General features: G+C 49.1%; 1 protein-coding gene across 3 annotated transcripts in view; it reads right to left on the bottom strand.

Moving 5' to 3' along the window:
- Nucleotides 1–12,017: 12,017 nt before the first annotated feature.
- SCN10A (sodium voltage-gated channel alpha subunit 10) overlaps nucleotides 12,018–27,772 on the bottom strand; it is a 96,681-nt gene continuing 80,926 nt past the window's right edge. For all 3 annotated transcript variants that reach the window (XM_066244354.1, XM_066244355.1, XM_066244356.1), the window contains 6 exons: nucleotides 27,374–27,658; nucleotides 26,576–26,629; nucleotides 25,160–25,297; nucleotides 22,951–23,055; nucleotides 17,067–17,337; nucleotides 12,018–13,433 (listed from right to left, as the gene is read on the bottom strand). In XM_066244354.1, the coding sequence (XP_066100451.1) occupies nucleotides 12,220–13,433; nucleotides 17,067–17,337; nucleotides 22,951–23,055; nucleotides 25,160–25,297; nucleotides 26,576–26,629; nucleotides 27,374–27,658 (2,067 nt within the window). In that variant the 3' untranslated portion in view covers nucleotides 12,018–12,219. The remainder of the gene's footprint in view (nucleotides 13,434–17,066; nucleotides 17,338–22,950; nucleotides 23,056–25,159; nucleotides 25,298–26,575; nucleotides 26,630–27,373; nucleotides 27,659–27,772) is intronic.

Raw genomic sequence — 27,772 nt, 5'->3', positions numbered from 1 at the left:
GGGCGACACTGCCCACCAGGGGGCGATGCTCTGCCCATCCTGGGCGTCGCCATGTTGCAACCAGAGCCACTCTAGCGCCTGAGGCAGAGGCCACAGAGCCATCCCCAGCGCCCGGGCCATCTTTGCTCCAATGGAGCCTTGGCTGCGGGAGGGGAAGAGAGAGACAGAGAGGAAACGCGGCAGAGGGGTGGAGAAGCAAATGGGCGCTTCTCCTGTGTGCCCTGGCTGGGAATCGAACCCGGGTCCTCCGCACGCTAGGCCGACGCTCTACCGCTGAGCCAACCGGCGAGGGCCCAGCCTTGTTTTTAACATAAAAATTTGAAACAATGTACACATTCACCAGTTGGAAATGGTTTACTAAATTGTTCTATACTCATAAGATGAAAATCATTAACAGTTAAAATAAATGATGAGTTCAAAAAATGATGTTGAATGAAAAAGTAAGATGTGGAAAGGTATATGAAATATAATGTTGTTTATGCAAATTACACACAATACCCATGATATCATGTTCTGCATTAAACAAATTTATGTCAAACAAATACAAAACCCCAGCAAGAATAAATATGCTCTAAATTTATGATAATGATTGCCTCTGAGAAGAGAGGAAAGAGAATTGGATTGGGAAGGGATACAGGGGCACCTCAACTCATCTTTAATGTTTGAAGTCTTTCAAGAAGAAAGGAAGAGATCAGAAGCAGATGTAATGGCTGACGTTTGTGAAGTAGTGACAATACTCTGAGCATAGATCTGAGTCTCTGCTTCAGCTCCTCCACATTCATAACAATCCTATGAGGTCGGTACAACTATCATCCCTTTTTGCAGATGAGGAAGGTGAGACACACCAAGATTAGATAACTCAGCCCTGGCCGGATAGCTGAGTTGGCTAGAGCATCATCCCAAAGTCCAGAGGTTGCTGGTTTGGTCCCCAGTTAGGGCACATACAGGGGCAGATCAATGTTCCTGTCTCTCTCTCCCTCTCTCCCTTCCCCTCCCCTCAAAAATCAATACAATAAAACATTTTTAAAAACTTTTAAAAAAAGAGGAAAGATTTGATAAGTCACCCAAGGTCCCTCAATAGGCAGAGTCTGAATTTGAATGCAGGCAGGTTGGCTCCAGAGTCCTGCCCTTCACCAGCATTTGTTGTTCAGGGAGATAGGTAAATGGGGGTTTGTTTGTGGAACTGTTCTTTGCCCTTTTTCTCTATATTTTAAAGTTAGAATAAAAATTCAAAATAAAGAAATTCCATCCAAACTAACCAACCAATCTACTAACCAACCAACCAACCAATCAACCGACCGAACAACCAACCAACCAACCAACCAAATAACCAACCAATCAATCAAACAAACAAACAAACAAACAGAAGTTAAGTGAATGGAGAGAGTGAATGGAGTCTAGACAACTCTCTAACCAAGTTTTGCTGTGAAGGCATGCAGGGAAAGGCGATGTGAGGTGTGGGGAGGAGGGAGAAGGGAGTGTGTGTGTTTTCAGATGGGGAGTGTAGGACATATTTGAAGGCTGATGGGAATGATGACGCTGATGATGAAGGAGAAATGATAACTATAAGGGGAATGGGGCTGTATGTGGCCTGGAACATAGACTGACTTTGACTGGAGCAGAAACTCTTTTCCTATTTTAAGAGGAGAAAACACGGAGAATACACTCATAGAAGGAAATAGATTTGTCTGTTTGCAGGTGGGGAAATGTTTGGGAACTTTCCTCTTTCAGTGAAGTGTAACAGGATGTTAAATTGTAAGTGTTGATTGAGACACCGAAGTATAATAGATCTGACATTCTGAAATGAGGTGCTAGACCAGGAAGCAAATTTTTAAAGAAATTGTTCTATGACTCTTAATCCCCACCCACCCACACGGAGGGAGGAAGGCTGTCAGACGAAGGTGGGAGAAGTTCTGAGGATGGTTCTCAGATGGGAAGTGCTGTAGTGTACTGAGACAGTGTACAGAGACCTCCCCACTGCGGCGGTGTTTGTGGGTGGGCGCCTGTCTTTTATCTGAATCTTGTGAGGAGGATTTCAAGAGGCCAACACTGGGACCCCTGTGGATGAGAGATATAGTGGCTGGTGTTTGACTTCCGCCTAGGACGCTAAACAGCTAAAGACGGGCTGCCTGGTTGCTGGCAGAGAAACCAAGAGACGTGGTCTCTATCAGCAGACGGAACCTGGAGGTGGACCACCTCAGGGTTTCTCAGGGCTGGGGAAGGAAGTGAGTGGGCAGATGAGCTGGAGAAGAGCATATTACTCCAAATAAAGCAACTGCAGATGAGAGGTCTCCAGGAATGAGAGCTTTCAGATGAACTCATCAAAGCTCCCAGAGAGTCATCTTTTAAGTGTTGGCCAGCCTCGGAGAGCAGGAGAATTTTCCAGTTCCCTTTGCTCTCCAACTCCCAAACTCTGTATGAGTAAGAGGCGGCACCGAGGAGAGGAAGAAGGCACGTGAGTGAGAAAGCAATCAGTGCCCCTCATCCCAGGAGCTGGCAGCCCACTGGGGCAGGCCTCAGCTCGAGGGAGGAGAGCAATCAGACCACTGAATGGAGTCGGAAGCTTTGGTTACTGTATACGACTGACACTATAATTACCCAATCAACTGTACTTTGAGACTTAAAGTGACCAGTGGATGTTTTTACGACATAAGAGTAGTCAAAAAACTGATTGGACAATCCAAGATTTCATTTGGAAGTGCTACAACCTGTATCCTGAATAAAATTGGAGGGATGGTGAATGACAAAAATGAGGTCGCATCATTGAATAAAGAAGAAAGTCAGAGTTGCGAACATAAACTGAGAATGAAAGAGGGGAAGAAAGCAGAGCTCAGACGGCTCAGAGATTTGAGAAGAAAGAGGCACAATATCATTTTGGTGGGTAGGAAAATGAACTTTCTAGAGAAATGCAATAGGATCACTGGGCAGTATTTAAAGCCCATTTTAAGGTTTGTGATCGTGAGATTGGAACGAGGCCACTGGCTGCCTGGAGCAGGAGCAGAGCAGGTAGATAGAAATTTGGGGTTCATTGAAGTAGTTCAAGGTTTTACCAGACACGTGGTGTGCAGGGAGCAGGTGGCAAAAGACTTGAATGTGTTTGCAGGCACGCGATGAGAAAGACAGACCATGATATCGAAATGGGCAAGAGGAGGATGGGAGCGATGGAAAGCCAAAGGATATGGGGCACCCACAGCATTTGGAGAATTCTTTAGGTGGAGGTCATGAATGAAGTGTTCCGGATGGACACTTTTGGAAAAATTATTAGATCGGTGTTGATAATAGTGATGAGAAAGTTCAGGACATGGCCACCTGAATGGGTAGTGAATGTAGGGTAGAGGATATGATCATTAGATCAGAGAAACCTGTGTCCTGGATGAGTCACTCTGTGAATGAGGACAGGAATAGGGTTGGGGACAGTGAAGAAGATGTCATCGCATTAATGAATGAATGGTGGAGAATAACCTCATACTGTTAACTGCCTCTGACACCCCAGAGGGCAGTAGGCGGATTAAAAGCAATATTCCTGAAGGCCAAAACTCAAATGAGTTGAGAAATATGCCAGGTTGCAAAATGTAAGGAGCACTCTCTCTCCCAGGTTTACGCAGTGGAAGCCCCGCACCTGAGAATGAGTTCTCCCCTAAATCCTGTGTCCAGCTCACATGCCTCACTCTCATCCGTGGACAGTACTTGAGAAGCCAGCACAAGTCCTGTGAGAGAGAAGGAAGTTAGAGCCCTCTCTGCAAGTGCTGATTTGGAAAAGGTCAAAATTAATATGTGGAAGCTTCTTGAATGGAGAGCTGCTTCAGAAGCACGCTCGCTCCACAGTATCCAGGGCAGTCCATGATGATGGTGGGAGCTCGGGGAGGAGGAGTTGCTAGATTCAACTGGAAAACAACTCCGAGGGTCCCAGGTGGCTAAGGATTCTCAGACAATATATTGCTGAATATCCGCTCTGGTGGGACCCAGCTTGGCACTTTGAGGATCTACAGTAATGTTCACGCAGACGCCACTCTCACCAGGGACTAAAAGCTGGTGGAGGGACTAGAGCTAGGCCATTCTTGCCCAACAAAGAGTCCTCCACTGGGCAGTCTTTATTCTGAGACTTTCTCACCACTGCACTGCAGTCTGAGGCTCTTCCTGCAGACGGCTGCTCCTTCCCTTCTATTCCTCAGAAATGTGTCCACCAGTAAATCACTTGCACGTCTAGTTCTGACTTGACCTCAGCTCTTGGAGGACCAGGACAAACACAGTACTTCTCTCCCCACCGTGGCAAGGTGTTGTGGGAGAAGTGTGTGCTGATCTATAGATTCTCTATGGGACAGATCAAGGGAGAAATTTGGAGAACTGGTTGCTATAGAAAGAGTTTTAACTGGCAGGATCAAGACTTCCACAAGTGCTCTTTCTCATCCTCAAGGAGATTCTTACCCAGAGAGATTTAGAACTTTGTAAAACATGGTGCAGGCTCTGTCCAAGGAATGGATAGTGGGTGGGTGAGGTGGACATCACAGTGCACACATATGATGCCACTGGAATGATACCACTAGTTTGACCCTTATTTATTGGTGGTCTGGAAAGATCCTTGGAATCTTATTGACTTCTTCTTTGGGTGGACAACAAGGGGAAAGTCAGGGAGTTTCTTCCATAATCTTCTGCTGCTCTGAGTGACACAAGCCGAGCTACTTGTTAACTGATGGCCACTAGCATGGTCTTGTGTGCCAGAAAAAGGCACCATGATAACTTCTGGATAAAGTCCCAATTTAGAGCTGCTTTTTTTTTTTTTTTTAGAGAGAGAGAGAGAGAGAGTCAGAGAGAGGGATAGGCAGGGACAGACAGACAGGAACGGAAAGATGAGAAGCATCAATCATTGGTTTTTTCGTTGCACATTGCGACACCTTAGTTGTTCATTGATTGCTTTCTCATATGTGTCTTGACCACGGGCCTTCAGTAGACCGAGTAACCCCTTGCTCGAGCCAGCGACCTTGGGTCCAAGCTGGTGAGCTTTTGCTCAAACCAGATGAGCCCGCGCTCAAGCTGGTAACCTCAAGGTCTCGAACCTGGGTCTTCGTCGTCCCAGTCCGACGCTCTATCCACTGCGCCACTGCCTGGTCAGGCTAGAGCATCTTTTTTTTGCAAACTGAAATTCCAAAGTAGCTCAATTACAATACATGGATGGAAAAAGGGTCAGAGGTGGTTGTGGACTTGTCAAAAATCCTGTCCGTTTACAAGATGCAGTGAGAAGCTAGTAATTAACCTTTTACTCATCACAGAATACTTTTGAAGGGGAGGCAAGGGGTCCGCAGGCAGTTGACAACAAAATCAAATCTTTGAGAGTAATTTGAGAGGGTGAGGAGAAGAGCCTCACCTGTCCCATCCGTCAGAGGCAAGTGGGTGATGGGCAGGGGCTAGGAGGGGAAGATGACAGTACCACTTCTGGGTGGGACCCTTCTCAGGCATCACACGAGGGGAGACGACTCCATTCCTACAGACCTTCCTCCAGGGGCCGTACACAGCGAGCCGCCGCCTGGGATGCTGGGCGTGCGGACAGCATAAGAAAACAGCTCCCTCGTTCTGAGCAGAAGGATCTAAGAGTGTGTCTTCATTTGTGTTCCCCCAGATTAGGAGCTGGGACAAGAATTTGGGGGTGGGTAGTTTATTTGGAAGGTGATTCCAGGAGGCAAAAGTGAAAGAAGAGGCAGGTAGAGTTAGGAAGGAAGGAAGAACCCCCCCCCCCAAAAAAAAGAAGCTGGTTAGTACTGTGGGCAACTGGGCATAGGGTGAGCTGAGGGAGTCACCGTGGGTACAAAAGTTAAGCGGCTATTATTCTCAGGTTTGTGAACCACTGGTTGTACAACCAGGGCTCAGACTTTATAGGAGCGCTCCAGGGTGCTGGACTCAGATTGTTCCTCGAAGGCACGGGAGGCTAGGGTATTCCTTCATTTTCCAACCCTTGTCGCCCCTTGGCTGAGGGTTGTCCTCAAGGGAGTGAACACCCGCCCTTCCCCTGCACTTCTGGGCTGCTGTGCCTGTGTGGCGGGAAGCCCAGTGCGGAGAGAGCCGGCCCTAAGACAGAAAAGCCACGTTGCTGGATTCCAAAGCCGATGAGGCAAGGAATGTGGGGAGGGGGGCACAGTAGAAAACGCTGAGTCAAAAGAGTAGGACCCAAGCATGGCCTCCCCTAGTGGGTTTTGGAGTAGCTGCCCTCTATCCTGCCCACCAGTCAAAGCGCTGGCCACGTCCAGGGAGGACCCTGCTCGTGGTTAGAGCCTCCTTCGCGAGTGAAGCAGTGTTAACCACGCGACACCTCTGCACTCAGTGTGGGGGCGGGGCAGCAGCACAGCCCTCGGTGAGGACTGCCCGGGACACAGTGTGGCCGGGTGGCTTCTCCGAGTGTCACTCCCTTTATCTTTTTCCAGAGAGAGCGTCTTCACCTCCTTCAAACCTCCTGATGGGTTTGGCAGGGCTGGAATCTTTATTGCCATGGTGGAAACAAGGAAAGTTGTTCAGAGAAGTTGGGACACATGAGTGACCGAAGGCCTGGAACCCCCCCCCCCCCCCCCCCCCCCGCCGCCCCCATCCAGCGCTCGGTCCAGAGCACTCGATTACGTAGGCTGTGAATTGAGTGTTTCCGTGTGGGTCATTTGCAGACATTTTCAGCTTCCGAGTGGTTCTGGGGCTCCCTGTTCTGACTACAAGAAGCACCATTATTCAGCAGGCACATGCACACGTGCCTTTCTGTGGCTTTATAATACAATTAAGTCTGCAAGCAGGAGCAGCTACATTGTTTAATAATCAATTAACTGAGTTCTGGTAAGGAAAAAAAAAAAAAAACCCAAACCAAACCAAACCAAAAAACTGAGCCCTCTTCATGAATATCCCTTTAGAACGTGTTATCTTTGGACAGCCAATCATATCGACCAAGTTTTGTTGTTGGTTTGATCGTCAGAACCGGTGTTTTAAAGGGTCAATAGTTGACATGAACTTCCTTGCTCTAGATTTGATGCCCACAGCAAATCCTGCCTGTCTCGCCCTGAACTCACTAGGATGCTGATTCATCTGGGGCTTCTCAGGAAAGCACGCTTCAAACGGGTTTCCACTTCAGGGAACGGAATGTATGAGTCATTTCCCCGAGCAAGTGCATTGCAGTGATTTGGGTTCTAGGGAACCTTGTATCTGGAGGCAAGGGATTTGGACCTGTTGCTAGAGACCGCGATGGAAGCTGGGACCCCAGTCCATGTTGTGTAGACTCAGTGAGTGACTTTTAGTCAATGTGCTGGAGAGACATAATCCGTAGCTCAGGTCCTCATCTGGCATCACCGCCTCCTTAATCTCTCTGCCTCAGCTTTATCCTCTTGTCAATTAGTCACTGTGGCCAGAGGGAGCTTCACAGAGCACAAATCCAACTCCTAGCTTGTGATACTCACCCGGCCTTTTGCCTGCCCAGCCTACTTCTTCCGTTTAGTAACAATGCCTTCACTTTTGGGGGAGGAGAGAGTTGTGGGGGTGGTGGGAGGAGGTAATTGACTGACAGTCTTGTTGGAGCTATCAATCAAAATGTTCTTCCCTCCCTCTCTGGAGCTGGGCCAATCAGATGCTCTCTCTTTGGAATTGGAATCCTGACTGGACGCTGGAAGGGAAAAAAAGCTGGAACTGATTGGTTCTGGCCCTACAAAGAGATTGTCTGTTGGTGCGGCTGCCCAGAGACCTACCCAGCCTTGAGTGCTGCCCGTGCTGTTTCTCCAGCATTTTGTTCCATTTTCAGCTTCCTCGCAGCCTTCCAGTAAATTCCTTTTATGCTGGGACTGGTTTCTGTTTCTTGTAACCATATAACTCTGGTCGACATGGAAATTGCTACCTGGAGATGGGTGTCATTATTAAAAGACCTCAAATTGTGGCATTGGCTGAGCTGAGATGGGGTGGGACTCTGGGAGACTCCCATCCCCAGATCTGAATCTGGAAATTTCTATTATGCTTTCACTGTGGCCTTTTGTACCTGGAGGCTTAGACTACCTGCTGCAGACCTTTCTAGAAGAACCTCTAGAATTTGGATAAGGTGTGGGCTGCTTCTTTCAGGCTCAGTAAAGGTGCACAAGGAAAGACTAACTTTGCCTAAACTGGCCCACGTGAAAGCAGAAAGGGTGCCTTCTTCTGGCTAAGGTCTTACAGTCTTATGCCTTGGAGAGTGGAAAAATACATTTCCATCCCAGCTAACATTGGTAAAGAAAAGGCGGGGGTGGGGGGGGGATGGGGGGGAGGTAGAAACCACTGGGTGCTGAACCATCTCTTCCCAATTCTGCCTTCAGGGAATGTCACACTGGTAGCTTGACATGGGCCATGGGTGGGAGAATTAATATCAGCTAAATCAGAACACGCTACAAATGAGGAATTTTTTTTCCCTCCCGAATGGCCAATTGTTGAACATTGACCAGTGATTAAAACCACAGGGGGGTAAGCATGGGAACTGTGAGAAGTCTGACACCCCCTCCCACTCCTTCCCCGAAGGCTCCTGTCTCTGAACTCCCTATGGGGCAAAGAAGACAGACCCCAACGTGCACAGCCGTGCAATGGTGTACAGACTGGACTAGGGCAGTCTGCACACCCAATCGAATCGCTCTCAGCAGTATCCGTGTATCGTGGCTGGCTGAGCCCAGGATGCCGGCAGTTCCGCTGAGGGGTAACAGAGGTGCCAAAGGGCGGTAACGTCCAGTCCCAAGTCTAGATTGAACGGCCGTGATCCAACAAGAGCTAACAAGTTGGTAAAATGCAAGAGATGGAAACCATACTAGTGTTTTAAGCGAGTTGTATTACCAGAGAAATTTCAGTCCAGGCAAATAGTAACCCACGATTGCTCACACCTGAACACAATTTCCAGGGCCCACTGATCCCAACAGGAAGTGCAACGAGCTGTCCCTGTTTCAGAAGGGATCTCTTCCCAGGGCTCCTGTCTCAGGAGGGGGTAGGACAGTGGATGAGGGGTCCTCCCAGGAGCAGGACCAAGATGTCCCTTCACTGTCAGGTCGGGCAGTACATGATCCGGGGTCTACCATGGACTGGCCCTTCTGAGAGTAATGTCTTCTTTCTAAACAGGCATTTTTATGGAAGCTAATAAGTTTATCCTATCGATTGTATCAGATGGCTAGCCTTTAGGTACTGGGCCACGAGGAGGCATCTTCTGAGTTCATGAATCCAGCTGTAGCCCTAGTCTTCCTGTTTAGTAGGTGGAAATAGTTTCCTTTCTTTTCCCCATAAACTAATTTGGGTTGGATTTCCATCACTTGCAACCAAAGCTAGTATCTGGTATAATGAAATCTTTCGGTACCGATTGGTAGAAAGCTGCTGTGCCTCAAAGGCTCCACCCCCTCCCACACCTCCCAGCTGTCCCTGGTCCCTCCTTTGGGACTTCCCTCTAGATTTCCCCACGATCCAGCCACTTAAGAGATAGTACGTGGCTTAGCAGGGGGCCTCCAGAAGCCTGCTTTAGCAATATGGCCAGTCCTGGTGGGTGGCCTGTCTGTTCCAGGAAAGTTTTAAATGTTTGATATCACCCATGATACCATCTAAAAAAAACCTCGGAGGGATACCAAACTTCGTCCCTACTGGGATCTGCTCACGCTCCACCCCCTGCCATGCTTGGTTCACAATGGCGGGGTTAAATGTCCTCAAGCTCTGCCCTCACTCGCTCCTCCCCTGTGTCTTCTGCAGTAGCTAGTCCTTTTTCTAGAACTTCCTTTCCTGGTACCTTCTTTTGAACCTGTACTCCTCCTTTTACAACTCAGCCCAGAGAACCAAGTCCAAGAGAGAAATGCCGCAGTTCAGAGTAGCAGACAGTAACTACTTCTATGAAGAGGAAGGAGAATCTAAACTAAGCCATTAAAAGTTTTTTTTTTTGTTTTTAACTGTGAGATATACACGCAGGAAGATATATATATGTTTAGCTTAATGCATAGCTGTAAAGCCAACACTCATAAAGAGAACCACCAAAGTGAGGAATTAGAACACTTCTGAAGACCCTGATTTTTATGGTAACCAATCCTTACTTTTTTTTAGGTATCCCTAAACAATATATTTAATTTTGTCTGCCTTTGAACCTCATAGAATACTATAGTATATATAGTCTCATGCCTGACTTCTTTCACTCATTGTTGTTTCTTGATTCATCTATGGACTTCTATAAGCCATAGCTATCCATTCTCATTATCGTATAAAATTACATGAACAAATGCACCACAAGCCCTGGCCCGATAGCTCTGTTGGTTAGAGCATCATCCTGAAGCGCAGAGCTTGCCAGTTCGATTCCTGGCCAGGACACATATAGGAACAGATTGATGTCCTGTCTCTCCCTCTCTCTCCCTTCCTCTCTCTAAAATCAATAAACACTTTAAAAAAAATTTACCACAGTTTAATTTATCCTACTGTTGCTGGATATTGGGTTGTTTCTAATTTGGGTTCATTGTGAACCATATTGATAAGAAATCTTGTAGCCGTGATCTAGTACATGTGTGCATGGATTGGTCCAGGGTTCATACCTAAAAGTAGAAAACCCGAGTCATGGGTATATGTGTTTTCAACAATTCTAGTAAAGTTAAACTGTTATCCAGGTGGTTATGCCAATTTATACAATCCGGCCATGTATCAGAGTTCCTGTGGCTTTAACTCTTTGCCAACCCTTGATAGTTGCTAAAGTCTAGAAGTTTTGCAGATGTGAGGTGGGCCAGCCTCTAGATTTGTAACTGTATAAATAGAAAACCTTACAAAGTGATCAAATATATCTCAACAAATTGACTTAACCCTTGCTATTGTGGCAGGGACTATCCCAAGAATTAACAGAAGATCACAGCTGTCATTAGGACCTTTTTTGTTCTATGCTGTCATACAAACTCTTTACTCTCCTTCATCTTAAAACCTGCCACATGCTTGTGGCCTGAATACCCTCTCTGGTAACCCATAGTTCATTCACTGCATAAACCCAATTAATCTTTTGGCTCTTGGCTCCCATGATCTTTTATGCTTAGAGCAACGCCTGCTGTATAATAGGTATACATTTGTAGGATACAAATAGGAATAACATTTGTAGGATGAGTTAAAAAGAATATTGGCCATACCTTCTATCTCTCAAATAATTTTTCTCAAAATATCTTTCCTTTTGATTATACTAATTATGAAGTACTGGCCCAAGGGGAATGTAGAACCCTTCCTCCTTAGAGTCTGACTGGGAGGTGTGGGTCAAGCTCTGGAATATATACACAAGCTGCCTCTCCAGCCCTACCGCAGGAGGCTGGCCATCGCAGCTTCAGTAGAGGGAGTGTTTTTCTCACCTAAATTGACAAGGTATCACTATGTCCTACGACATGAAGTGTGTGTGTGTGGGACAGTGGAGACTGTCCCTTCTGCTCCCCCTCCCACCAACTTTACAAGTGGGGAAATGGAAAGTCAGAGGTGAAAGAGGTTGGCCCTGGTAAGCTAGGCAATCAGTCAGTGGAGGACTCAACATCAGAAATAGTTCCTGGGACATTGTTCCTTCTTGTCCTCCCCAACCTCCCGGCCCCAAGCCCCAAGCTCAAACTGCAGAATATCAGGAATCCTGAAAGTGAAGCAGAAGCGATTTATGACACATCAGTATCATGCACACTGAAAAGGATGCTTTAAGATATACCATTGGTCTTGCCATACCTTTAAAAATATTAATTTTAATGGCTATCTCAAAGACCTGTCATGACATAGACCACAGGTGTTACCCTGGGCTGGAGCAGTTGTCTGGTGACTCTCAACATGCAGTCATGCAAAATCCTAAATAAGACTGTCGATCTCTATGTGGTGTTTTACAGAGGACAACCTTGGACTTTTAGCAACATCTTTGCCATAGATCTTTAGAAGTTCTGGTCCTGAGAAGTATGTCTTGATAAATGGAATCTCTGGCCACAATCAAAATAATCAAAATAAAAGGACCAGGGATGTTTTCTGGAAAGTCAGGGAACCCATCATCTAATATTGTAATTCCAAAGGGAAGTCACAGTGGAGATGTTCCTGGCTCTGACCCTTGTTAGTGAATGGAACCTTTTTCCAAAGGTGGGTACCAACTGCATTCCCTCACCCAGTTCTGACATTGGGACCAGCGGCATGCATTGGTGACGTGGTAGCTAGGTGCCACCTATAGTGGGAAAGAGCTGTCACAGAGCAGAAGGACACATCAGAATAGGACATGTCCATGCTAGAGTGTCCTTACTAGGGTCCAGGGGTAGAGGCTCCCTTCCTGGTAGCTTCACCTTCATTTTGTATTGAGCTAGATGTACTCATGTTGACTTGATCACTAAGGTCTTTAGTGACACTGTCATAGGATGGCGGGAAAGATGTGGCAGACGCAGTTTCCGATTTGTCTGGGAGCCCACAATTCTCATCTCCCATGAATGTGACAAAGTCTTCATCTGGGATGGACACAGCCTCCTCTTCAGCCCTGGGCACGCCCCGGGGGCTGGAGACCACCACGGAGCGGTGCAGCATGTAGCTCCGATAGGCCTTTTGAATGACAGTGGCCGAAATGTCTTCTTGCTTCCACCGGAGGGTGGTGGCTATTGGTTCATAAGATGCCTTTGAAAGATTCGTTGCCATAAACTTCTCTTCCATATTTGCCTTCAGAGAATCCAATTCCCCAGATTCTCCCAGAACATTCTTGGTAAAGGCAAAAAGGATATCCAAACAGTGAATCTTGTCTCCAGGGACCAAGGGCAGGTCCATCTGGATTAATATATTCTGATTGGGTTTGGGGATCCGCAGGGGGCCAGAGAGGGTGTCTGCAAAGTCTGAGAGGGCAGTAAAGGTTATAAACTGGGTGGCCTCCGGGTCGAACTTCTCCCAAGTCTCGTAGAACATGTCGAAGTCGTCCTCGCTCAGGGGCTCGGTGCTCTCCTCCGTGGCCACATTGAAGTTCTCCAGGATCACCGCGATGTACATATTGACCACGATGAGGAAGGAGATGATGATGTAGGTGGTGAAGAAGAGGATGCCCACGGCTGGGTTCCCACAGTTCCCCCGGGAGCCATTGCTGTTGGACAGGTTAGGGTCGCAGTAAGGGGGTCCCGTGTTGAGGATGGGGCTGAGGAGACTGTCCCAGCCCGCCGACGTGGTGATCTGGAAGAGGCACAGCATGCTGTTGGCGAAGGTCTGGAAGTTGAACATGTCGTCGATGCCGGCCTCCCGCTTGACGTGGGGGAAGCTGGCCATGCCGAAGATGGAGTAGATGAACATGACGAGGAAGAGCAGCAGCCCGATGTTGAAGAGGGCGGGCAGGGACATCATGAGGGCGAAGAGCAGCGTGCGGATGCCCTTGGCCGCCCGAATGAGCCTGAGGATGCGGCCGATCCGGGCCAGGCGGATGACTCGGAAGAGCGTCGGGGAGAAGTACTTTTCAAGTGATGAAAGAATAGCAGAAAACACCAGGCCTTAAAAAGAGAGAAGAAATGATCCAATTAGTACTCCCAACCACGAGCCCTGACACAGCTGGCTGTGATCACATCCCTCGTCTCTGTTCCTGGTGAATCTCCACGTATCTGTCCTCAAGGATCTGGGTCGTCCGAGCCTGGCACAGTTGGCATGGAGTCGGGGCTCAGTAAGTGTTCATTGCATGAGTCCTCTCTCTCAGCGAGTCTCTCCCCTTTCTACTATGTTCTCATCTTTTCCTCCTTCGGGAATCTCTTCTTAGTCAACCTCCGTGTTCAAAGCCCTATCATCCTGCAGCACAGTTCGGCTGGAAGCGATGGCCCCATACCCACATACACACAGTCCTGGGTCTGCTTCTGTCTGTGACACAGACCCTGCTCTTCCCTGAGAATTCAGCTTTCGGGTCTTGCCTTTTCCTCCACCCTGGTTCTGTGCTCTGCGAAGGCCAGGACCCCCGTGATTCATCTCCTCATCTCCTACAGCGAAGCTTGACTAAGCTCCTGGCACGTGGTCCTGCGGATAATTGTACAGAGCCTGCTATTAATTATAAGGGGGCCTGAGGAGTTGGGCAGCTTGCTGACAGCTAGAGCTGGATGGGGCTTTGAATGACCAGCTGTCTGCATAATGGCCTTTCTTTGTTTCTTTCTTGTCCAGCTGTGTTTGAAGTCTCTGCGAGGGTCTGGGGATAGGCTCGTCTAAGGTCAGTTATAGCCCCAACTATGAACAAGGTCGGAAAGATGAAGAATGCATATGTCTCCCTATTTCGTATATGACTTGAAGGTTTGTAAAGCTTGGTTTTGGAGAACTGTAAGGCCTACTGGGATTGGCAAAGATTAGGCAAGGCCTTTAGGTGAAACATGATTCAAAACCTCTTAGGACAAATGGTGAGGGGTGTGTAGCAAGCTTTCTCTCCTTGCCAGGGTTCCCTTGACCCCTCTTCTCCTACTGGCCTTTTACCTTACGAACATGGGTAGTCACAGTATTGCATTGGAAGGAGGAAGGACATGGGAGGAGACTTGGGACATGATTATAATTTTGGATTCTCACGTCTTCATGAAAGCCCTCTCCTAAAGTTTACTTTAACTGGGACATTTTCCCATAGTGTGGGGTACATTATGTGTCTATGGAATCTTCTTAGATTCTGCCCGCCAACTGGTGCACATCTACTTCAAGGAAGAATGAGTGTTCATCCTTGTAACATTTAGATACTCAATACATGTTTTGCTGATGGGAAGGAAGGAAGGAGAGAGGGAGAGAAAGCAGAAGTATAGACAGGTGGAAGCTGTCTTTTACTTGTTTTCTAGATGTCTCTATGAGTGATTTCTTCCCAGTGACTGGTGTAGCTGTGTAGGTCATAGGAACTGGTAGTGAAGGTGTCCATATTATAGAATTGAGCACTTTAACTATATTTTATTTCTATAATACTGATATGGGAAGTCACATAAGCAAGCTCCTTTCTCTAATATAAAATCAAAATGGACTTTAGAGTCTGTCACTTTGGAAGATGAACGAACAAACAAAACAAACATCCTACAAAAATGAGCAGTGGCCCTGGCTGGTTGGCTCAGCAGTAAAGCATTGGCCTGGTGTGTGGAAATCCTGGGTTCGATTTCTAGTCAGGGCACACAGGAGAAGCGACATCTACTTCACACACACACACACACACACACACACACACACCATGCAGCCATGGCTCAGTTGGAGCAAGTTGACTCCAGGCACTGGCACTGAGGGTGGCTCCACGGCCTTTGTGTCAGGCACTAAAATAGCTCTGTTGCCGAGCAATGGTGATACCCAGGTGGGCAGGGTATCACCCGGAAGGGGGCTTGCTGGGTGGCTGCTGGTTGGGATGCATGTAGAAGTCTGTCTCTCTGCCTCCTCACCTCTTAATTAAAAAATATAACAACACACAGCAGCAACAAGAAAATAAAACAAAACAAAAATACATTAACCCCTGCCACCCCCCCACCCATGGACACACACACACACACACACACACACACAACTAGACAGAACGCAAGGCTGTATTTCAGCACCAGGGTGGGGAGATTGACTAAATACTGCCAAGTTGTATTTAGATGCTATTAGCCTTTGATGATAAATCAATGGAAAATTAAATCTATAGCTATGCCCTGACATGAAAAGTAACTGAGTCATGCTCTAACAGATCAGGATGTATTTACAATGCAAAGTAAAACTGGTGTGCTGGGATTCAGCCTTTCTAGGGCCAAACTTTGGCTAAACCACACGAAGGCCAGGGACGATCTCTTGGTTATTGGTGGGAGACTGCTAGTTCATCAGAACATTAGCCTGGTCTAAATTCAGCTGTACCCATTACATCACAGGACTACTGTGAAGATTCGCAGAGCCAGTGTTCAGACCTCAGCAGGCACTAAAGGGCGGCGGCTTCATTCTCTACGTTAGCCTCTGACTCTATTCGTTTTCTCTGAGCACCTTCGGTCCCTAAATCCTGGGCCTGCCATTCAACAACACCCAGGCTAGACCACAACAGCATTGATCTCTTGGCATTCATTTCTTGACTTTTCTAATCACTCATATTCCTTAAGTGGAGAGTTTGCAGTGTTTTTCAAGTACCGGTTGGCAGATCAGTCTGCCAGAAATTTTGTGCTGGTCCGTGAAAGAGTTAACCACCCTGATGTATGAAGATTATAGACCCAATGATCTTAGTTGAATTTGCTTATGCTCAGGGTGATTTCTGTCCTAGTGGTCCCCAAAATAATTCTCCTGTTTTTACTGGTGCCCATGTGTATAAAGGTTGAAAAACTACTGAATTATAGAGATTTAATTCTAGACCCTTGACTGAAGAATCTCCTCTAAACAATCTCCTCCTAGACTTTCTGCATTCAGTTGGCAGCCCACCTCCTTCTCCAACAAGCATTTTATGATTCACTTCACATTGCACCACCCACTCTCTGACGTGAAGATCATAAGAGGAAGGCCCACGGGAAACTCTATCATCTTAGGTTCTTTGGAGGAGCAATTGTTCCCGATCCGCCCCCGCTGTTCTGGCGACAGCTGTGTACACAGTAGGTGCCCGAAGATACTTCACGACAGTGTGGAGAAGGCCGATGGAACCTCTCCATTGGACTGAGAGGCCCAGGGGCATTTTAAATCTGCTGCTCTTGGAAGGCAGCAAATACGGGGCTCCTCCAATGTATAATGTGTTTAAAAAGTTTGTTCGGCCTAACCAGGCAGTGGCGTAGAGGATGGAGCGTTGGACTGGGATGTGGGAGGACCCAGGTTCGAGACCCCGAGGTCGCCAGCTTGAGCGCAGGCTCATCTGGTTTGAGCAAAGCTCACCAGCTTGGACCCAAGGTCGCTGGCTCAAGCAAGGGGTTACTCAGTCTGCTGAAGGTCCAGGGTCAAGGCACATGTGAGAAAACAAATCAATGAACAACTAAGGTGTTGCAACGTGCAATGAAAAACTAATGATTGATGCATCTCATCTCTCTCCGTTCCTGTCTGTCTGTCCCTGTCTATCCCTCTCTCTGACTCACTCTGTCTCTGTAAAAAAAAAAAAAAGTTTGTTCATTGCGTCCTTGGTTTTGAAAGAACAGCCAAAACCACTCCGAGTCGAGGCTGGGTTTCCCCGCCCCCCTGCGATGCCCACTTACTGCCAATGGATAAGATCACCACGATGAGGTCAAACACATTCCAGCCGTTGGTGAAGAAGTATTGCCTCAATGCGAACATCTTCATCACACACTCGCCCGTGAAGACAGCCACAAAGAACTGGTTGATTTTGTTCAGGACTTTCGTCTTTTGTTCACTCTGATCATCCGTTTCCACCATCATGGTGATCATGTTGAGGCAGATGAGGACCATGATGACGATGTCGAAGGTCTGTCTGGTCACGATGTCAAAGACAAAGCCCTGGTACTTGTTCTGAGAAAACAAGAAATGGTACGTCAGGGCCTTTTGGCCAACACAAACCAGGCATCCGGAGAGATGGGGCTCCCCATAGAGGGGTTTTCAGAGTCTGTCTCTTCTGTCTCCCTCACACTCCATGTCCAAACAGAAGCCAAGTCCTGTCCAAAATATCACTCTTAGTTGATTCTACCTCGTCGCCTCAATTCATGTCCTTATTACCTCTCTTGGCCCCATGAAGTCACCACGCACTTTGTCCGTGTTCTTCCCTCTATCTGCAATGCCTTTCCAGCCTGTCTCCTGGCTATCAAAATCCTGATAGTCTTAAGGAATCCATCTCTTTGAAGCCCTGCTTCTTCCAGGAAGCTTTCCTTAATCATATCACCCCATATTGCTCAGTCCCTTCTGTGGGTTCCCACATCCTTTAGAGTCAGCCTTGAGTTCTAGCAATTTCATGTGTCCCTCTCTTCTCCCTTACTAGACCAGGAGCTTTCCAATCATATAGGGACCATGTCTTACTTAACTTTGTGTTCCTCTAGTGCCTTACTGCTTACAAAATTATTGATTCAAGGGTAAAGTTAATGGGATAGTGCAACTTATTCCTGCCAATGTTCTCTTAAAAAATTTTTTTTTTATTTTTTTATTTAAGTGAGAGGAGGGGAGATAGAGAGACAGACTCCTGCATGCGCCTCAACTGGGGACCATGCTTATAACCGAGCTATTTTTAGTGCCTGAGGCACAGGCTCCATGTAGCCATCCTCAGAGCCCAAGGCTGACACACTCAAATCAATTGAGCCATGGCTGCAGGAGGAGAATAGAGACAGAAGTGGGAGGGGGAGAGGATGAGAAGCAGATGGTAGCTTCTCCTGTGTGCCCTGACTGGGAATCAAACCCAGGACTTCCACATGCTGGGTCAATGCTCTACCACTGAGCCAACCAGCCAGGGCCACCAATGTTCTCTTTAATCCTGGGGCTGTGCAGGTGTCTAGGCAAATGCAGGTACAGGGCATGGGATCAGGTTTTGGTTGTTTGCATTCTTGCAAAGAGGCAGAATGTCCTGGACAATAAAGAGATCCTTTATATTTCACTATTTTTATGGTGTTTTTTAAAAGTTCCTAGTATGGCCCTCTAGTCTTTTCTGTGCTGTCAACTTCTTACTGTTCTGGGACTCCTTGATCTCAACTCCATTCTCCACCCCTGCCTTTCTCCTGCGCTCTGTGGAGCTCACCTACCTTGATCTGCAAACATTTCCTCTTGCTTAGTAGCACCTCATCCCCCCCACCCTGTACTCCAGGGTTAGGAGGCAGGCTTGAGATCCTTCCCGTTCCCCATCGTCACTTGCGGAACTTTGCTCCTCCTGCATCTTGTAAAGTCCTTCCTCCCTGAAGCTTGTGTCATCTAGCTAGCCCACCTTTTCACCTCCTCTTCATCGCCGCCATTTACCAACCTTCTGGTCCCTCTGCTTCATCACTGATGAGTGGGGCTCCTGGCCCCACGTGGCCACTCTGGGTTATTACGTCTTAGTTCCTTCACTAAACATCCTCAGCCACCACCTTAGTCTCTCCATTTTCACAGCAAAATTTCTTGAGTTTCTCATTTACCCCTCACCCCACTCCAACAGAGCTTCTGTCCCCTTTCTGCCACCGAAATGGTTCTCGCTAAGATCACCAGTGACCTCCATAATGCCAACTCCAAGGACACTTGTTCGGCATTGCTTACCAACCCCTCTGCCTTGAAACTCTTTCTTGGTTTTCATCATGCCTTATTTTCCTGGTTATTTTCTTGACTTTCTGGCTGGTTTATTTTTTTGTTTTTGAGTCTCCTCTACCCCACCTTTGGATGTTAGAGTCCCTCAAGGCTCAGCCCCAGGTACCTTTGGCTTTTCTCCCTTGGCGATATCTCAAGACTGTGAATTAATACATGCATGAGTCTTGCTAACTATTTTCCTGAGCCACTGGACTGAAGTCACCACGAGGGCAGGGACTTTGTCTCTCCGGCTTACTGTTCTCTCCCCAGTATCTGCATAGTGCCTGGCACACAACAGATGCTCAATAAATAGATGAATGAGCGGATGACAGGACAGAAAGCTCCATTACCCTCACCTTAAATAAGATCATAAAGCCACTCCACGAGGGTGTGATTGAATTTAATTCTGTACAATGGGCGTTTCATAAATGTGTACCATGTGCAGGGCTCTGCAGGAGTGGCTATGAGGGAGGAAGAGAGGAAGCAGTTAGGAGACTCACCAGGGAGTTCCCAGAGGCTGTGAAGCAAGCAGAGGGGAGAAGGGCTGTGACAGAGGCTGGTTCCTACTTTTTGCTCCATGGTGGGGGATGAGTTGCTACCTTATGGGGTTAGAGCAAAGCATCAAACCCAAGTGGGCCTGGTTCTGGCATAACGGCTGGCTCACATCTTTCCTGGAGTGGGAACTGAAAATGGTGAAAAAGCAGAGCCCATTCATGACCGCATGACTTCTAATTAAACAGAACAGGTGGTAACATCGCTGAGTTCCAGGCGTTGAGTTTGCCCTTGGCCATTCAGATGCTGGGGAAATGCAGCAGCTCGTAGCTGCTCTTGGCTTAGCCTGCGGGCAGGGATCACCCCTTTGCAACCCTCGGTGCTCTCAGAGATGATGAAGTGGGTGACTGATGATGTGATATTATACAGGCTATTATTTTTCTATAAAGCAGAGTACATGAAACCTGCTTTTAGTGATTTCTATAGTAAAGAATGTTACAGAATTAAATTTCTCAGTTCTTGTAGAAGCCATCGTCTTTGTTATGTAGTGAAGTGTAAGGTTTAGAACCTGGGCTTCACGACAGGTGCTAAGTGCTATGTATGCGCACGTGTTCGAGGTCCCTGCATCATCCAGGTTGGCCGTGCTATGACGTGGCACCCACACAGCAGCTGTGGGGCAGAACCCCTGTGCTAGTGCTCTGAACTGACCTGCCCGACCCATTGGGACTCCTGGGGGAAGAGCAGTCCGGGCCAGCAATCTGGTGCAAAGGAAGCTGGGCCTGGGAAGCTGGGCCTTATATGGCAGAGGAAATCTCTCTCTTTTTTTTTTTGAGGGGTGGGGGTGTCTTTCTTGGCTCTGGACTCTGAGGAGGACAGGTGATCTGGCTTGTGTCACTGGGTGGTAGAAGCCAAGATGCTGCCTGCAATAGGGAGGCCAGCCGGGAGCTGGGATGGCCAAGGCCTGTGGGGCCGGGAGGACAGCCATGTGCATTTGCTCTCGGGCCCTGCAGGATCCCTGAGGCGTCCAAGTCCTGCTTGACTGTCCCAGCCTTGCCTCAGTTATGCTGAGGGGAATGAAAGAAAGAGTGTTTGCCATTCTAGGACCTGAGTGTTAAGGGGAGAGCCATGCTCCCCCACTAAAACTAGTACAGTATTGATTGTTAATTAGGGATACACCTCCCATCCCTAACCGCATCCTAAGGAATGGTGAATCTCAGGAACACAGTAGGGCTATGGTCTCGCTTCCCTGACCCATGTGAAGAGCCGCCCCTCAGTGCCAACCTTGCAGGATCTTAACTGTGGCTTAATTAAAAAAAAACAACGGTGATTGTGTTGCTGGTCTTCCTGTCCAAGCATCAACCGCCACCCCTATTGTAGTGCCTGAAATTCCAACGTTAGGTTCCTACGTTCTTATTAAGATAGTGTCCTCTCCACGGTCCCTTTTTGAAATGAAGGCCGCCCTGTCCCAGGGAAACTGTCCTCCTTCAGAGGGCGAAGCTACGGTGGCCTGTGGGATTGCTTGATAAGAAGGGAGAAACTGAGATGTGACAGAGCAGTTGAATAGTTTGTAGGGGAAGGTCCCAGAAACCATCATAATTTTGTGAAGGGCTGTCCCTAGCATAGAACTCCTTGGTGTCTGGTTCAAATGTGGATTCAACCTGGGCCCAGCCCCCAGTCAAGGCCAGCATGGGCTCAGCGGCCTGTTCTTCAGTAAGTCTGAGGATCCGCCTCCTCAGCCCCTGACTTGACCCTGATTGGCTGGGCTCCGCCTTTCACCTGTGTATTTTAACTTTGAGCCTGTTCCTGCCCGTTGTCCTGGCTGTCAGAAGGATACTCAATGAACTTTAAGGACTTTCCCTCAGGCTCACCCAAGCCCGGTTATCTTGGTCTTCCGGGGGATTTGAGAGGAAAGTTCTGTCTCTACAGAGGTCTGAAGGTACCATCGCTTGCTTTCTCTGTAACACTCATCAGAATTGAGAAGAGTAATACATTTATGGTTGCTGTTTCCAAGAAAAGTGTGTCAAAGGTCATAACACCTTTTTTCCTCCTGTAAATGTTTCTAAGACTCTGTGCTCATGAATATTTTAGTAACTTATGCAAATCCCATGCCTTGATTTAGAAATCCTAATGTATGCCTTTCCCATCCATTTAGGGAAAGAAAGGCCTGTCTCCTGGCTGAAAGTCCTTCAGCTCTGCCCTTGTGTGGGGAAGGGCTAATGGGTGGTGCCACGGGCAGTGCCCGTAGTTTTCTTCATAAATGTTGCATCTTAACCACAGAAAGTTTCTGTCAAGGGACAAGGTGCCAATTCTAGTTGCTGGAGTAGATGGCTCCGAGATTCTCTGGAGAGGTCAGCCGTGTATTCCCAACAGAGAAGCATGCCCATTCCCAAGCCTGTTCAGCCCTTCCCAGCAGGGGCCAACCAGAGCTCTGAGGCGCCCATCTCCTGGCCGAGGGGGGAGGAGACCGCCGATGACTGGCAGCACATGTGGGTTGGGGGCTGCTTTACCAGCAGAATAAACGTGCATGTCTCTTATAATCTTTGTGAGTAAAGGAATGAAAGTGGAGTATGGCCCTAAGTTTTGGTCAATCCTTAAACACTAGAGTGGGATAACTTTTTATTCCTTTTTTTTTTTTTTTCTGAAGCTGGAAACAGGGAGAGACAGTCAGACAGACTCCTGCATGCACCCGACCGGGATCCACCCGGCACGCCCACCAAGGGGCGACGCTCTGCCCACCAGGGGGCGATGCTCTGCCCCTCTGGGGTGTCGCTCTGTTGCGACCAGAGCCACTCTAGCGCCTGGGGCAGAGGCCCAGGAGCCATCCCCAGCACCCGGGCCATCTTTGCTCCAATGAAGCCTTGCTACGGGAGGGGAAGAGAGAGACAGAGAGGAAGGAGAGGGGGAGGGGTGGAGAAGCAGATGGGCGCTTCTCCTGTGTGCCCTGGCCGGGAATCGAACTCCGGAATCAAACCCGGGACTTCTGCACGCCAGGCCCACACTCTACCACTGAGCCAACCGGCCAGGGCTAACTTTTTATTTCTATTGTGCCATTTGACCATGATCTTGACCGTCCCAGGATCCGAGGAGGGGGATGGGTTTTGGCCATTTCTTCCCTGTCTAGCTGTAGGCGGGAGGTAAAATGTAGGTCGGTTAAGGCTGGAGATCCATTGCGACCTAGATCATGATGCACAATCACCCAGATGTTTCATCCACCATAAGACTGGGGTTGCTTCTTTTAGACTTCTCACTCTTTGGACCTGGGAACACTCATTATCCTCATCCCTACACTCAACCCAAATCTCTTCCCAAGAGGGCATGGCCCACGCCCCTCCCCAGCACGGGCACAGGCTGGACTCACAGACATGCTCTGCTACGGGGAAGCTCTGGGCTCACCAGGGGCCGGGGGATGGGCTTCTGCGGCTTCTTGGAGCCCAGCTTCTTCATGGCGTTGTAGTACTTCTTCTGCTCCTCCGTCATGAAGATGTCCTGGCCCCCTAAGTAGAGAAGAGGATAGCACATTGTTATTAAAGCAACAGGAACCCCCAGGGATACCCAAGTCATGCTGGAGGGCAACGACTTCCCAACTTTCTCCCCTTTCTACAGAAAGACATGCCAAAGGCAGGAAGGACCAAGCAGTGTCCTTCCTAGGTGCCACAGTGACCAAGTCAACGGGACTGAGCCCCAGCTCTGCTTCTGTCTGGGTCTCTGCAACAAAGCCTATTTCTCGTCTGCAGGACCCCAGCGATGCTGCACGGACAAAGGTGGGCAGGGCTTGGGAACAGGACCCAAGGAGAAGGTACGTGTAGGTTCAGATCTGAGCCTTGAATCCAGCCTGCTCATCCCAGTCAAATCTGTAGGTTTCTAGACCCATAATCCCTTTTAGGGGCAAGAGTTTCCTTTAGAAACTTCCTTTAGGGAACAAAGACCCTGGGACCCAGCCCCTCATTCTCTTTCTGGAGAGGAGGAGTTGAGACTTATCACCTATCCCAGGGTCCTTGGAGACCCCTTAATTGGTTCTCTGTAGGCCTGGCCAGTTGCACTGTCCTCTGCTCTTACAGTGCTGGAAACCCCGCCATTGAAGATGCCTTCCTCCCTTAGGATTGGATGCTAGTGTTTTTAGGGACCCTTTGAACCTCCTTTATTACTATCACTCAGCCTGATCTGCTCTCAGTCCTGTGCTTCAACTCTCAGACTGCTGGGGAACTCAGTACTTCTCTGAACAGTTCTATCTGGAGTAACTACAGAAGAGGTTCACTTCTTGGCATAATTTTTAAAAAACTTTTTTCCATTGATTTGAGAAATGAAGGGAGAGAGGGGAAAGGAGAAAGAGAGAAATAGAGAAACATCAACTTGTTATTCCATTTAGTTGTGCACTCACTGATTGCCTCACATACAAACCCATGACCTTGGCATGCTGGGACGATGCTCTATCTACTGAGCCACCTGGCCAGGCCCCTGACATAATTTTAAAGCCTGCTACTTTGATAGCATGTTTGTATAAATTAATCACTGTAGATGCTGGGGAAAGGGGTTGAGATCTGTGGGGTTTGAGAGGAGATTTTAGAAGATTTGTAGACATAGAGGACTTCCTGGGAGAAACCTCTCTGTGGGGACAGGGACAGAGGGTTGGTGGATACTGGGTGAGGCCACACTGAGACGTCTGGGCAAGGGGTCAGCAAATACGGTTTCTGAGAAAACAGGCTCAGAGAGGTTTCAGAATCGCCAGGGCCTGCCCACCCAGCAAGGGGCTGAGCTGGAACGCAGACTGGGCTGGTGTGATGCTGAGGCCAGTGCTGTGCTCCCAGGGCTGGGCTGTGGTCTCCCCACGTGGCCCCTCCTCTCTCAGGACCTAGGTTTGCACAAATCTAGAGCAGTGTCCTTGCCACCTCAGGGGCATGGAGGGTAGGAACTGAAAGGCTAGCAGGAGTGCATTTTATACGTTTAGTAAAAATATGAGAGGTTGTCTAGGATTGGGTTCCTGTTCACCAGAGACAGCACCCATGGAGGCCAGGGGCTTCCTCGCCGTCCTGAGGAAGGTTGGGGCGCTGGCCCTCCCTGAGGCGACCCCGACACTCAGCGCTCTGGCTGTCAGGGCTCCAGATGGAGGCAGCAAGGGCTGGGGCTCTGTTTCCCTGTTGATGTTCCCCAAGGGGGTCACCGGAGACATGCTCAACATCCCTGGTCCCAGCCAGGAGGGCCAGGCACTCTGGGAGAGAATATGGGGACCCCAGGCAAGGTTGGGGGGCAATGGTGATACAGAGAAATGACAGTCTTTCAGCAGAAGCCCAGACACCACACAGAGGTGCGGGCTGCAACCGGGGAGCAAATGCTGGTGCTGGTGTCACAGGTCAACCCTGGGCTCCTGGCCAGGCGTGCAGGGCTGCGAGCGGTGTCAGCTTTAGTCTCCAGGCCAGGGGACAGGAGGTCTAAGATTGGCCACAACCTGCCGCAGAGGCACCTGGTGCTGGTGTCACAGGTCAAACCTGGGCTCCTGGCCAGGCGTGCAGGGCTGCGAGTGGTGTCAGCTTTAGTCTCCAGGCCAGGGGACAGGAGGTCTAAGATCGGCCACAACCTGCCGCAGAGGCACCCGAACGCCACTTATCTTTTTTTTCTGTTGATTGAAGTTGTCGATTATGACCCCCACGAAGAGATTGAGGGTGAAGAAGCCGCCGAAGATGATGAAGACAACGAAGTACAGGTACATGTACCGGCTGGCCTCCCAGCTGGGCTGCAAGGTCGGCTGTGAGCAGACAAGGTGGGGCATGGGGAGGAGGGGGTGTCTCAGCAGGTGTTTGCCCTGGAAGCCAACCCAGAGCCGAGGACTGGGCACGGGAGGGGACGTTTATCTGGGAGGTGATCCCGGAAGCAGGAGTGAGGGAGGGGGAGAGGCACAGGAGCAAGGCAAAGAAGGGGGTGTTGTGAAGAAAGCCATCGCTATGGGCAACGGGCACTCCATCCCGTGGGGGCCCTCTAGGGAACCTCAGGACTTGACCTCCAAGGGACAGGGAAGCTGGAGCCTTTATGGACAGACTCCCAGAACTTATCTGTGAGGCTTGCCCCTGGGGGCCCCCCGCCCTGGGCGGAGGGGCTGCTGAGCAAGCCCTGAAGCACTGGAGAAAGTCAGGTCTCAGAGAATCAGCAGCGCAGAACACAAGTGAACCCAGAGGTGGGCTGGGAGGGTAGGGCGGGGTGTCTGCAATGTTTGCGCAGCAGGCCCGGGTCTTTCCTCAACAGCATCGTTCTCTCCTGCCTGGCTGCCACGAGGGAGGCCGTGATCGTACCTGAAATTCAATCTCATCCCTCTGTTCTAGCCTAGGTGCCTGCTCCCGCCCCTGCCCAGGAAGTGCCCTCACACCCAGTTCTTTATCTAGTACTTTCCCTAAGCAGAGGAAGAGCTTCAGAAGCCTGAGGAGTGGGCATGGAAGGAGAACAGGCTGGCTCAACTTAAAGAGCCAGCAGGGCCCTGGCCGGTTGGCTCAGCGGTAGAGCGTTGGCCTGGCGTGCGGGGGACCCAGGTTCGATTCCTGGCCAGGGCACATAGGAGAAGCGCCTATTTGCTTCTCCACCCCCCCCCCCCTTCCTCTCTGTCTCTCTCTTCCCTTCCCGCAGCCAAGGCTCCATTGGAGCAAAGATGGCCCAGGCGCTGGGGATGGCTCCTTGGCCTCTGCCCCAGGCTCTAGAGTGGCTCTGGTCGCAGCAGAGTGACGCCCCGGAGCATCACCCTTTGGTGGACAGAGCGTCGCCCCTGGTGGGCGTGCCGGGTGGATCCCGGTCGGGCGCATGCGGGAGTCTGTCTGACTGTCTCTCCCCGTTTCCAGCTTCAGAAAAATACAAAAAAAAAAAAAAAAAAAAGAGCCAGCAGGGAGCCAGCAGGACACTGCTCCAGACAGGAATAGTGCCAGGCTTCTGGGTGGTCACCTCTTCTGGTCCCAAGGTCACCTTCACTCCAATTCAAATAGGCTGATGAGGGCGGGGCACACAGAGGGCAAGGAGGTAGGCACAGTGGGCTGAGACTCACCTCTCGGGCGTCGACAGCCGCGTACATGATATCCATCCAGCCTTTAAAGGTTGCCTGGAAACGAGGAGCAGAGACTACTCAGGCTCTGCCCATCATCCACACCAGGCTCGGGTTTGATTCGCTTATTTGTTTTTCTCATTGAGCATTGGCCCCCTGGAGCCAGTTCTGGCATATCTCTGATCTCCCAGGGTAGGGCAGTGCCTGGCACAGCATAGCTACTCAGGGATTGTTTGTCAAATGAATGCACGGGCAAATGGTGGGATGCAGGAACTTGTGGGTGACTGTATGACAAGTGTACAAGTAATTACATTAACACTTGAATGGATGGAGGACTGAATGAACAAGTGGATGAAGACAAGGGATGAAGAATGAATGAATGAATGAATGAAAGTATGAATGTGGTTGACTCTCATCATCACCATCCTTACCTATCACTACAATAAACTTGAAACATAATTTATCATCCTTGAGGGGATAATTTTACAGTAGAAGACTGTATATGTGGCTATACTATGTCTATTTTGTACAAGTAGTGAATTCCAACTCACCACCTGACACAATGCCATGGCAGGTTCATCCTTTTATTCTAGTCTATGAGCCCACATCGGTCTAATGGCACCACTGGGAGATTATACTCATTGGTAAGGCCCTCTAGTCTCATGGTGTAGACTCTAGGACAAGGGAATAACCTTAGCTCACACTGAGTGCTACCCCGTACACAGCATCTTCTGAAAGACCCCAGTCCCTCCATGGTATAGAGCAGCCAAAGAAAAAGACACGGTTGATTTCGGGACTCACCACCTGCAGAAGTGCGAGGTAACCCATTGCCACATTATCAAAGTTGACCTTCGTGTTGACCCAAAAGAGGTTGCCGGTGTGGTTTTTAAGTTCACAGTCAGATTTATTATTCACAGTAGTTGAAGGCACAAGAGAAAAATCATTATTCGTCATGTTGATGCACTTCCAAAACTTCCCTGAAAAGAAGTTCATGGCCATGATGCTGAAGATGAGCCAGAAGATGAGGCAGACGAGGAGGACGTTCATGATGGACGGGATGGCGCCCACCAGGGCGTCCACCACCACCTGCGGGGAAATGCGAAAGGACCTGCAACCCCGCCAATGGCTCACCCCTCTTGGCTGGGTCCGACTTCTTTCTACACTCACGGAGGCTGCTTCATGAGCCAGTGGCCTTTGGAA

This window comes from Saccopteryx bilineata, chromosome 10 (genome assembly GCF_036850765.1).
Source record: "Saccopteryx bilineata isolate mSacBil1 chromosome 10, mSacBil1_pri_phased_curated, whole genome shotgun sequence".
Classification (NCBI taxonomy): Eukaryota; Metazoa; Chordata; class Mammalia; order Chiroptera; family Emballonuridae; genus Saccopteryx; species Saccopteryx bilineata.
The sequence above is the reverse complement of the archived record's forward strand: the minus strand, read 5'-3'. Positions and strand labels throughout refer to the sequence as shown.